At 33.3% G+C, this 12,553-nt stretch overlaps 1 protein-coding gene across 1 annotated transcript; it reads left to right on the top strand.

The window, feature by feature from the left end:
- Positions 1 to 11,974: 11,974 nt before the first annotated feature.
- Positions 11,975 to 12,235, top strand: LOC148280662 (histone H4-like; the record flags this gene model as incomplete). Its single annotated transcript, XM_088228028.1, has 1 exon — positions 11,975 to 12,235. A coding segment is annotated over one exon (261 nt), but the record flags the coding sequence as incomplete, so codon positions are not given.
- Between the last annotated feature and the right edge of the window lie 318 nt (positions 12,236 to 12,553).

Raw genomic sequence — 12,553 nt, forward strand, 5'->3', positions numbered from 1 at the left:
CACATGTTTACGGACTTTGCTTTCAACCCGCATGTGTTTATTGTGCCGCATGATATTTTTTTAGGGATCCAGATATTAATATTTAAAAGACATGACTTGTTCCATTGTCATATCATCATTCATCAGTTTGCATATATTAGTGTGCTTAGGTATTTTATAAACGAGAAAAACAATCAGCAACGAAAACGTTCAGGTAAGATTTAAAAAATGAGTATAGTTTTGTTGTATTTTCATCGTGGGACCAAATAATAAATGTCGATTCATAAACTAATATTAAAAAACGGGACAAAACTTTGAATCGTTGTAAACTCAGTACATTACATTTCTGAATTACTATTTCGCTGTTGATTTAAATAACGATTTACGCCCCTAGAAGGTTTATTGCAAATTGAGAAACCTGGTCGTACGACAAAAAATGGGAAATGTGCTGAGGTCACCATGGGGAACGATTGTCGATTCCAACCTTCTCAGCCTGTAGGAAAAAACAGTATTTATACCTCTTTGTCCACAGATGAGTAGGCAGATTGGAGAATACGGTTTCCTGTAATAGAAACGTCGGCGTAGTTCTCGAGAAAATGGGCTCTTACAAACAACTCTGGACGCCATTTTGTGGAGAATAAATGAGAATGTGTAAGAACGGATGAATCTTCGTAAAATTTTCTTTCTATGTATTATATTATTTTCAAATTGATTTATCAGTATTGATTCATTATAGTAATAAAAATACGTATAAAGTTTAAGTCTACTTTTATCAAAAATTTTACCGGTGAATGGGCAACGTCGTAATCGACATCGTAAGACTATCTTTATTATAAATAAAACTAACAAATTACAACAGGGATGAAGAATACCTTAAAGAAGGGAATATGGAAGGCTAGGCATTTACAGGGCTTATGACCTGTCAATGGCTGGTTTAAGTGGCCACTTTACATGCTGTATTACCACACAATATGGACACCATTTGCTCCAACTAGGGAGCGGACATAGAATGATAGTTCAAATTAAGCTAAAAACCTCTATTGATATAAACAAGAAACCACGAATATTAAACAAGTATTCAGTTACAGTTTTTCACAAAAAAATAAAAGAAATTCACGTTATTTACACAATAAAAGAAAAAAAACAGATAAATGTAAAAAGGAAAATAAAATGTATTATTTAACTTATTGCGCATAAAGCTTTCTTTGATATTATTCCAAATGATATAATACAATTTGGTGGGATTGTAAAACTCCCCTGAATATCTTCAGAACTAAAAGTAATGCTCCTGAAACTGCTTTACGTTGGGTGAAATATGTGTTGAAACACCTGCCACCCGCCGGGGTGTAAAAATGGTTGTATCATCGCGTCTCAGGCGGGAAATTATGGCGTCGGCGTCGGGACGCTCCCAAACTAATGTTCCATATCTTATAATTACACCGTAATTATTAAATGTGCCATGTAGAGAGTAAATATTTACACTTGAGGTTTATTTGACAAACACAATTTGTATGAAATTAAGTGATGGAAGAATATTTATTTTAAATAGGCGAATTATTACAACCATTAAACTTTTATAAAATGGCGTCTTAGAATGGCGCTTTGAAAATTACTTTTTTAAACCACTGTTTTTGTATTTTTTATATCTAATCAAGAAACGGTGGTCCTCGAATACTTCAAATAAGGCATGACATTAAATATTTATTAAACTTTTATTAATTGGAGTATCAAATAACTAAAGTTGTAACAAATATTAGTGTAAACACAAGTTGTGTCCGTTTTATATAAAATTAAAAAATAAGGATCAAAAGTGAAAAAAAACGTAAATAGCAACATTTGTTGTATTTTTCCTAAATTTTAGGCAAAATAAATCCTACTTACAAAATAACAAAGAATGCAAATATTTAAGTAAAACTCTATTTTGTGTAAATTTTTATCATTTTTAAAAGAAAAATATTTTGGTTCACATATTTAGTATCTTCAAAATATTTTATTCAAAATTTTAGTGCCGTCATATAATCGATGGGATTCAAACTGTCAGTAGGGTTGCAGTGAGTCACATTTTGCTAGAGGGTGTGATTCTATAAAATGCTGCGAACGCTCAGTTGCATTCAATTGGCAACACTACTGACTGGTTCAACCCTGGGCAATCGGATCACACTCATAACGGTGTGATTACAGCAGATCACGAGAGGATGAAAGGCGAGTTTCTGGCGCCTCCAAACCAGAACCGACCAGCTAAGGGAAGCGAAAACCCCGACAGAAAGATCCATCAGAGAAGGCCACGTGAACCCACTCTGGTCATCTTTTCCCAGGAATCACTATGGTGAGAATATCCAATAAACAGTTGTCCTGGCTGCAGAATATAAGAGTAACGGAGAACTGAAATGCTTTTGCTGTAGTGATCGCCAACGTCAGAGAGATCTGACAAGGCGCCACAAGAAGAATAAGAAGAAGAAGTAAAGTCGATATGGAAGGCGTTTTTAATATATAATAGCAAAAATGTATATTTTCCTTACACCAACGGCGAAAATTAAAAAAAAAACATAAAATAAATCATTTTCCTATACTAGTAGAACTTTCAAATAATAATAAAAAAAACAAATGGATGAGAATAATATAATGGTGACAAGTTAAGGATACTTTATACTATTCAACTGTCAAGAAAAGGGGTTGAAAGTGTTAAAAATTTGACGCTGTCAGAACTTTGTTTGGTAAAAATGTATTTCACTGAAACTTTCTGACATTATTTATTCAGCTCTTAAATTTTTGATATACGTTTAAAATCTATGAGTTTATGAACTGTAGGTCAGTTTTAGATATTTTTTATTGTTTTATTGCAGAAAATTACAGAAATAAAAATTTTTTATCTTAATATTTATAAATAATAATACATAACGATATTTTTTTTTTAGTTACAAGCCGTTCACACGTGGACAATATTGTTTTGTCCCATAACTTAACAATTTTCCATGCGTAAACAGCAATTTAGACAAAACATTAACTCGATACATTGTTACCAGGATGGACGGGCAGGATGTCTACGTAAAACTATGATTACGCTCACCACCGCGCGCGTGCGCATTATCCTCGTATGATCGCGCATGGACTGGACCTAATGATAATAGCTATTTGCTCAATGAGCACGTTGTTATTGTCATAAAAAATGGAGTCAGAAAAAATCTTTTTCCTTATCTTTTAAGAGTTCCTAAGATATGTTAGAGAAAACTAGTTGTTCTCCTGGGATGGCGAGGTCCAACTGTTCCTTCATCTCTTGGGTGGTCTTCCAGGTGGACGTTGCCCATATGGGATTTCATTGGTTACAGTTCACACAAGTCTGTCATTCTGTTCACATGGTCCCTCCAAAATCTTCTTTTGGATCTGCTCCATTGTACGGTATCCTCTATTTCACACGTACCTCTAATTATACTATTACGGATTGGATATCGGAGCGTTCTCTGGACTAGCCTTACCCAGTGACTTTCCCTAGTTTTTATCCGGTCTTGGTCCCCCATTTTCATTATTTACTTTGTTCTTTAAGAATTTCAATATATATTGGCGTAAAATAAATAATATTTTTCGTGAACTCAGTCAAATTTTTGACTGCTGTTTACACGTGTTGATGCATTGCCCCCTTTTCAGCTTTCAAAGACAACAGCTTGAGGCGCGATGCAGAAGCCTGGGTGATAGGTAATATAGAACTCACACGAGAGGTAGTATAATACATGATCAATATAGTGCAGAAAATTAGTAAAATAAACCAAAGTAGGGAACAAAATGCCGAACACTCCTCTAGTTGAACGGAAGGCCTGTTGACTACTGCCAACAGGCCGGCTTCTCTTGGAGAGTTATAAGTAGTTTCCTCTTCACGTGAGCAAATGCTGAGAAGTTCTTGATTAGCCCACATTAATATATCCCTCCTGATCCCAATAGTTTAGATAATTTTTAAGATATTTAATTGCAGAAAAATCCACTTTTTTAAATGTAAACCTTGTATATTATAAGCAAAATAAAAATAATAAAGCAACTCCATTATAAAAAAAATAAATAAAAAAAACAGTCAAATTTTTGAATTGTTCCAGCGTTCTGTCCCGCGCGGACGAGGCTGTTCACGTAGCTGGGACCTAACAATATTGTCATATCTATTGTAATGTCCACATGCAAACGATACTTAATATTTAGGTTTGTCTAGACATTAGGGCAGGTCGACCAATATTTCATCAGAGACGCATAAAATAACATAAAATAACAAGTATTTGTCTTAACAGAGACGATGGAAATGAGGATGAATTTAGACATTACGGCATTAACAGGGCTTGTGTTAAGTCATTAACTGATTATAGTGAAAAAATCAAAATTCAACATTTAGCTTAGATTTCAGAAATTATGAAGACGTGAAAGTCAAATAAATAAGGCAGAGTATTGAATATTAGACGGTGTGTAAAATGATTATTTGAACATCATCATCGTTTCCTTTCCACACCTAATGATGCATAGGGCACTGGATTGATTCACCAATCGCAGCGTATCTTGATCATTGTTGTTAAATGAATTTAAGATAATCAGTCTTATGCTTTAGGTACCAGTACAGGAAATATGAAATATTCTAGAGTGAAACCTTCATTTTAAATAAATATTTCATTTCAACCATGTCGGGAAGCGAATCAGAGACCTCTTGCGTGGTAGGCAAACACGCTGACCGTTGCACCGATAGGTCGATTTAAAAAAAAACAATGAATAGTAATTAGCCATTTTAGCTAAATAAAGTTTAAACTTTCTATTAAATAAATAGTTTAGGATTTTGACTGCTGTTTATGTATTTATATTAATTTGAAAAAAAGAGAAAAAAAAAAAATTCAATAAATACATGTCAAATATATTTATAAACGTATGACTAGATATTTGTTTTTTTTTTAAAAAATTTTTTATAGTTTTTAAAATTAAAATTAATTATTTTTATTTTATAATTTTTTATATTTCATTTTTTCAAGAGTTTATTATTTTGTTTCTTTTTATGTATTTTTTAAAACAGTTGAGAACCCCTGAGCTCTTATCAGGAGACAGTTAGTATTATACCCAGGGCATTCAATATACATTGCAACAATTCCATCAAATCAATGATTTATGATTTTTGCTATTTCGAATGTACTGCGTTATCTTAATTTTTATTATTGTAATTTATTCAATTTCTTTTATTTCACCTTAGTAAGTCAAATATTAAAATCCCAAAGTTATAATATAAAATAATGTATAAAACAACTGTGTAATACGAGTATGTATGGATATATTGTTATTATATTATTTCATTATTTTGTAATAGAATACTGTTATGTTGAAGGTATCTATATTTATAAAAGGCATTTTTGCCGTGTACACACTAATAAATAAATAAATAAAGAATTGGTATGTAATGACAAAAAAAAAACGGTAATAAATTACGTACTGATTATGTTAAGTTGTTTTTAATATCTGTACAAAACAATAATGTGGCATTTAATTAAAAAGATGAATGTCCCATTTAAAAAAAGAGTTGAATACGCATTTCTACTCTATGAAGTCTAGGTTGGATGAAGAGATACAAGTGAGGAAAAAACATAAATTTTAAAAGTTCAGGAAAAAAAAGTAATATTCGTATAATTCTAAAGTACTATTATCCAAACAAGAACATGTTACTTGCATCAAAGTTGTTATTAACAGCATGGAAAAATCAAATACGAGAAGAAACACTCTCAAACTCAAAGCGTTTCACCTAATCCTTTCTTTAGTTCACGCATTTAAAATTTATTCCAAAACAGCACCCGAAATTCTATGTTGAAGAAGAAAATCGGTAAAAAACTTTAAAAAGCTCCTCTGCACTATAAGATAAGTGACATTTACCTCTCTACCCAAATGCTATAGAATAAGTTAAACGCTTTGAATATATTTTTAAACAAATGATTATGAATAATGATAGAGTGAAAAAGTCACTAACTGTTTCGCCATAGTGGTGGTCCGGATTTACTTAGACAAAAAGCCCACATTTATCAAAGTACCCGTGCATTATGTCTGCGTAATTAATGAATGCATCCAATAGTTGCGAAGCCTTTGCCGACTTTATTTGCGCCGGGTGAGGTAACCGCATTACGGGCCTTAAAAATTGTCACCGAAGTTTAGTTCTCTCCACCGCCGGCAGGAGTTATTTACCCAATTTGGTGGCGCTAGTTTACCGACGATAAATTCCCGCCAAACTCGCAAATGCCCGCCAAACTCACAAAAGTACCGCCGTCGGCACAGAAAGCGCCAAACAGTTATTGCCAATGGAAAATTCAAAGATGGAATACAAGTTTTAATGATATTAATGCTTAAACGTAGGAATAATTTGTGCAATGGCAACCTTTATTATGTGATTTCTTTTTAAAAATCAAAATATTCCTACCGAATGAGCGGTAAATGCATTGTTATTATCATCTCATCCAGTAAAAACATATCTTAAGATCAACAATGTTTTGAGTATGTCCAAATGATTGCAGACCGGCGGATTTCTACCCTCGGGAGTTATTTGGATCCAAATTTGTTGCAACAGAGAGGGAAAACCATTTTGAGAAGAGATCATGAAAGTCTAGGCATTTACAAGGCTTTTGATTTCTCATTGGCCGGTTAACTGGCCACTTTACATGCTGTGTAACATTCTCCATTCTGCCCATGTTTAAACATCCATATTTCTTTAACTTTTCCATCTGTTGACATTTGTGAAGTAAAAGAACTATAACCTTTATCATGTGGGTGAGATTCATCCGGCTGAACCAATTCGCCTACTAGGCAACGCCTGAAAACAATTTTCCAATTTTTTACTTCTCTTTATGCCAGTTAGTTAATTCAACAATGTTTTAAGTACGTCCGAATGTTTGCAGACAGGCTGGATTTCCTCCCTAGAAAGTTATGTAGATATCAATTTGTTGCAACAGAGGGAAAACATTTTTGAGAAAGTAATATGGAAGTTTAGGCATTTACAGGGCTTATGATCTGTCATGACTGGTTTAAATGGCCACTTAACACACTGAATAAAATTCACCATTCTGCCCTAATGCCTTGACTTCCATATTCCCTTCCCAAAAATGTTTTTCCTCTCTGTTGTCACAAATTAAAAAAAAATTATGATGTTTTACGTCTTATTTTTCAAGAATCCAACCAGTTTAGGATTTTAAGGTAGCTATCGAGTCGAAAACATTCATAAGGATTCAGATTCTATTCTATTCTCAGAATTGTGTTTTTTTTGTACTCAGATACGAGGAAACATTCATATGAAATAAATATAATCGAATTATAAAGATAATTAGATCAAAACGCAAAATATTACCCATAACCAGATATTTTCACGGAGGCATACGAAGCGATTGCCATTCCCATTTGTATTTGGTACTGTATAAGGTTCTAGTAATTAAGGTCCTTAATATGGAAAGGTAGTCAATTTCTAGCGTTGGATAAATAAACATGGATTGTAAAATTCTTTAAGAGCGTTTAAGAGTTTGTACGTATTATGGAAATTCAGCGAAAATGTAAAATATATATGCGTTTCAATTGATTGTTTAAGGAAAGTAAATATTGTTAAACCCAAATTTCTTTGTAGGGAGATGAAACTTGAAAATCGCTCAAGTCCCATTTGGATGAGGTTATATTATTATTACCAGGTGATATGAACAGAAAACGACTCAACGGTATTATTTTTATGTGCCGGTTAAATTTACCAGTAAAACCGTTTCCCTTCCACTTAAATTTTTATTTCTATCTTGAAATTTTCGCTATAATTATTCCAAAGAAACCGCGAGGAGAACAAAAAGGTAACGAATTTAATTTGCAGGATGTAAAATACGCGAGCGAAAGAACAATTGAATTTGACATATGTTTTCGCGAGCGAAGCGTTTGTTACTTTTTACCTGACAAAAACACAAAGGGACACGCGTTTTCATATAAATCCGGAGGCAAAAATCCAAACACGCGTCGACACGCGCGAAGAAAAACTCAACAAAAGACCATGAATTATTCCGTACTAAAGCAAAACTTACGTGAGTGTAAACTTTTATAACGCCCGCCATACTAGAGGTATTTCCTCCTTTACCACCCCGACAGCCTTTTTCATAACTTGATTATGAAAATATTTTTAGGCGCGCAAAATGTCAGTGCACAGCGACGTCTCGTTTGATGCCAAACATGACTTCGCTTATCTGCTTTTATAAAGTGTTGCGGGAAAATCAACAGACGCGAAAATGTTCCAATACATTCTCATATTGATCGGAAAATTCGTTTCCAAAGGAAAAAATTCTCCCACCAAATAAACACGTAGAAAGAGTACACATATTGCCGAGTTGAATACCGTAATAATATTTACCGGTAAAGTGCTCGTAAAAGTTTTGATTGGTTAAATTGACGATGTTTTCCGAATCGTTGGACATTTTTCCATGATGTGATGGTCATATTTTAGCCAATACATCTCGACATTTGGCGTCATCATTTAATATATTATCACTTATCAAAATCTTGAACGATTTCTTTAGTAAGTCTAGGCAAAACATGTTAGTTTTCGACGATATATTTAATAAGTGTGATTGGTTTCCTTTTACGTATTTTTAAACACTATGCCTACCAGTTTTTGGAGACTCATTATTTTTTCCAATAAAAAAATAAAATATAAGCTTTTTTGTAATTTATTAAAATATTTCAATGTGCATGCCCATTTTAACGAGTTGTATTATTTACATTACACTAAGTTATTACTAACTATAATATAACCGGGTTATGGAACCGCGGCTAGTACTGCAGAATCCAGACTCTAACTCCACTCTACCCCAACTTGATTTCCATTTTCTATAGTGAGTTATTGAAAACTCGTTGAAAATGTTCATCAAAATTGAAATATTCGGATATATTATAAAAACGCCGATTTTTTTTTAAATAAGAAAAATAAGGAAATCAGGTTATGGTAGAGTGAGGTTTGAACCTCGGACCTCCGATCCCCCGAGTCCGCAACACTAGCCACTGGACCGAAACTGATTCAAAATATAAATTATACTTCTAATAAGAAGTTACGACTAATTTTTAATTTTGCAATATTATACGAGTACGAGTATTATGGTGATAAATCTTTGAATGTTTTATATAATGTGTTTCCAAAATTTATTATTTTTTTATTTATGCTTCATTAAGTTTTAATAAAATTCCAATTTCTTTATAAAAATTTCTCAATAACATGTTTTTTCAAATTATTTTTAATTATTCCAATTTTTTATATTTCCTTTATTTCTTCAGGTAACTCATTGTTCCGCTTCAATCCATTGTACAATAAATTTTGAGATTCTGTTTTTCTCCTCATTGAGAATCATATCTTTTTTTTACCCCATGTTTCATATGTTATGACATTGTTGGTTAAATTTTATTATTTTTTTTATTTTATTCATGCCCTTAATTATTTTATGTATAAAAATTGCCACATTATATTTATATGTTAAATATATACATATATATCAACGATTGTGCAAAAACTCCATTTGATCTTTAAAAAAATTGGTGTCAAATTGATGGAATATCTATAAATTACGTTAAAACAATAAAATCAGATATGACAATTGTCACAAAGTTAGTGGAATTAGGTTGCTGACAGTTTGAGCTCCTACCCCAGTTAGAGATTGACAAAAGACGCGATGTTGAATGTTCGAAAGTGTATTTATTACATAGCGAATAAATAATAAATTTAATTATGTCATGCAAATGGTAAGGCGATGAGGTGTTGAGCTGGTGGAACTTGGACTATATGCTGGAGCTGAGTGACTGCGTTGAGTTTTTGGGCTGACTAGGCTGACTGGTGCTGACTGACTGGACGTTATCACGCTCAGTGGTCTTTTTATAGGCCAAGATACTTTGTTATTCACGTCTCTGATGAGATGATTGAGCACGTGTGGTGTCATCGATTATGGACTATGAACTCTACATATTAAATTAGCTTGCCCATGCACTGCGGCTATTTTCGAGAGCTTCAACCTCTTGAAGCTCCAGAAAAACATACATTTTCTTTACAAATCATAAAGATAATAAAATTAAACCAAAACGGTTAATTTTTATTTTAAACGGAATAATTGAATAATTGTTACAAACTTATTGTATTTATTTATTAAATAAATATCTACATTTATTTTATCCAAGCCAATTCAATAATGAATAATCTTTCATGGGTTTATTTTACTTTCTCTCTAAAATAATTTATTTAATAAAATTGCCAATTAACACAAAAAAAAACATTTTCGTACCCCATTTTAAGTTATTTACACCCATTAAAATCTGCAGAATTATTATAACGTGCTACTTTTGCAGTCAAACAATTGTCTAGAAAATTATTTAAAAGTCTTTCCAGTGTTGAAAAAAATTTACTTGAAATCCACATATATGTAACCAAGGACGCTAGAGGTTAACCAAGCTTGCGTACTTTAAAAGGTTTTTAATGCTGACCATCATACTGGTGACAGTTTGTCGACTGTTCATGACTAAAATACAAGACGAGAACCTGATGCGGGAGAACAGAGTCCTATAAGCTGTTACTGGATACCATAAAATAACATTATGGTAAAACAAGAGAGCGAATTTGAATCGCTTTGAGTACTTAAGTTAATAAAATATCAGTTAGATATTCATTTACGCTACGTAGAATACCATATTAGTTCTAAATATGGAAATGCTAGAGTGGGCAAATTATCGAAGACTTATTTACAGTTAATATGTATTCATGAATATTTAGAAGTAATGAAGTAACAAATTTCTGCTACGCTAATATGGAGCATTATCTTGTACCCCTGTCATCCTAATGCTGACTTGAGGAAACTTCTAACTTGTGTTTGTTTAACCAGCCGAGCCGCGTGTTAACATTAAAACTAGATCTAAGCATTAAAACTAGGAATTAGATCAACCCAAGGGTTTGCCAACACCTCGGTGTAAAAAGGGTGCCGATTATAGACGGTTATCTCCCGGCGCAGTGACGATAATACAACCCTTTACCCCCAGGTTAAACGGTAAATCAGAGAAATATTATTACAAACATTGGGGCGTTCCAAGATATAGGGTACTTCCAGAGTAGGGTAGCATATTGTGGTCATTGAAATAAACGTCCACTTTCTGTTTATGGAGGGTAAATTTCATTCCAAAGGGTTTAAGCAGTTATTTTTTTAACTGATATGAAAAAAAACTGTCATTATCTTACATACCTGTGAATATATTTTCTTGTAATTTTTTTTTAAAAAAACGCGTAGACCCCAGAGAGTAAGTAACAAGAAAGTTTTGTTGTCTATGCGCGCAGTGCCCAATGGACATATGAACGTAGTTATGCAGAAAGCAGCCAGCCATAGAAAAGTGAAATTGAGATAATAGCACCTTTGTGGAAAGAGTGAATTATCAAATCTAAACAACAGTTGGAATGTTTTTGACTTTAACAAATGATAAACGATGAATACATTAGTTTTTTTCACATTACAAATAATAATCTAATGATGTATTTGACCAATTTTAATGATTTTTAAAGTACCGCAAAACTTTTCTAGTGCTGTGGGTGTTTTCTGAAAATTGAGAAATGCCATTTTTGTGATTGACACCATTTTCAGAAGATGATCAATACAGTTTTTTGTATGAAAGCGGTCTGGCTGTTTTTAGCAGAACATATAATTAATTTTACTGCACCCGATAACCTCAGTATTGCATTTTTTTTAAATCATGGACTGGCTGCTTTCTGCATATCTATGTTCATATATATGGGCATGCAACACGTTATTTGCCTTTTTCTGCCTCCGCTAGCATTCAAATTCAATTATAAGTATTCTTTATTTAATTTGTCAAACCACTGTATTTGCTTGTGTTAATAAAACAAAAAAAATGTAAGTAACTCAAAATCCTTTATTCTTTTATTTCTTTGAGGTTAAATCTGTTAAGTCTTTTTCACCTATTTTTCATGGACAACAAAACTGCCTCAAACTTGTAAAAGAAATATACCCCTACCCTGCGTGATAACATCCAGGGTATCACCAAGCCCGCCATTCGCCGTCTGGCTCATCGCGGCGGAGTCAAGCGCATATCCAGCCTGATCTACGAGGAGACACGCGGCGTGCTGAAGGTGTTCCTTGAGAACGTTATCAGAGACGCTGTCACCTACACCGAGCACGCTAAGAGGAAGACTGTCACCGCCATGGACGTCGTCTACGCCTTCAAGCGCCAGGGCCGCACCCTGTACGGTTTCGGAGGTTAAAAAAGAAAAAGTCTTCAACTCGCCTGTCCGTTTTCATCAACTCTCCACACGAATAAAAAATGTGCCAGCCATACCTGGAGTTTGGCCTGATCACCATCCTCAGACATGAGGTGCGGATTAAAGAGAGATAGTATGTAATTCTTTCTTCTAATTTTATATTTCTTCTGTGTTTATTATTATGACCTTATACGGGGACAGCCTGAAAAGCCACAATAAAGTCATGGATACATGCATACTGTAACTTAATTAAAAAATACATACATATATGATATTTCACCCCCTACGCAATGTGCAAAGTAATATGTTAAACAAGTCAAT

This window comes from Micrasema longulum, unplaced genomic scaffold (assembly GCF_059751315.1).
Source record: "Micrasema longulum isolate JH-2025_06_02 unplaced genomic scaffold, ASM5975131v1 h1tg000555l, whole genome shotgun sequence".
NCBI classification, from domain to species: domain Eukaryota; kingdom Metazoa; phylum Arthropoda; class Insecta; order Trichoptera; family Brachycentridae; genus Micrasema; species Micrasema longulum.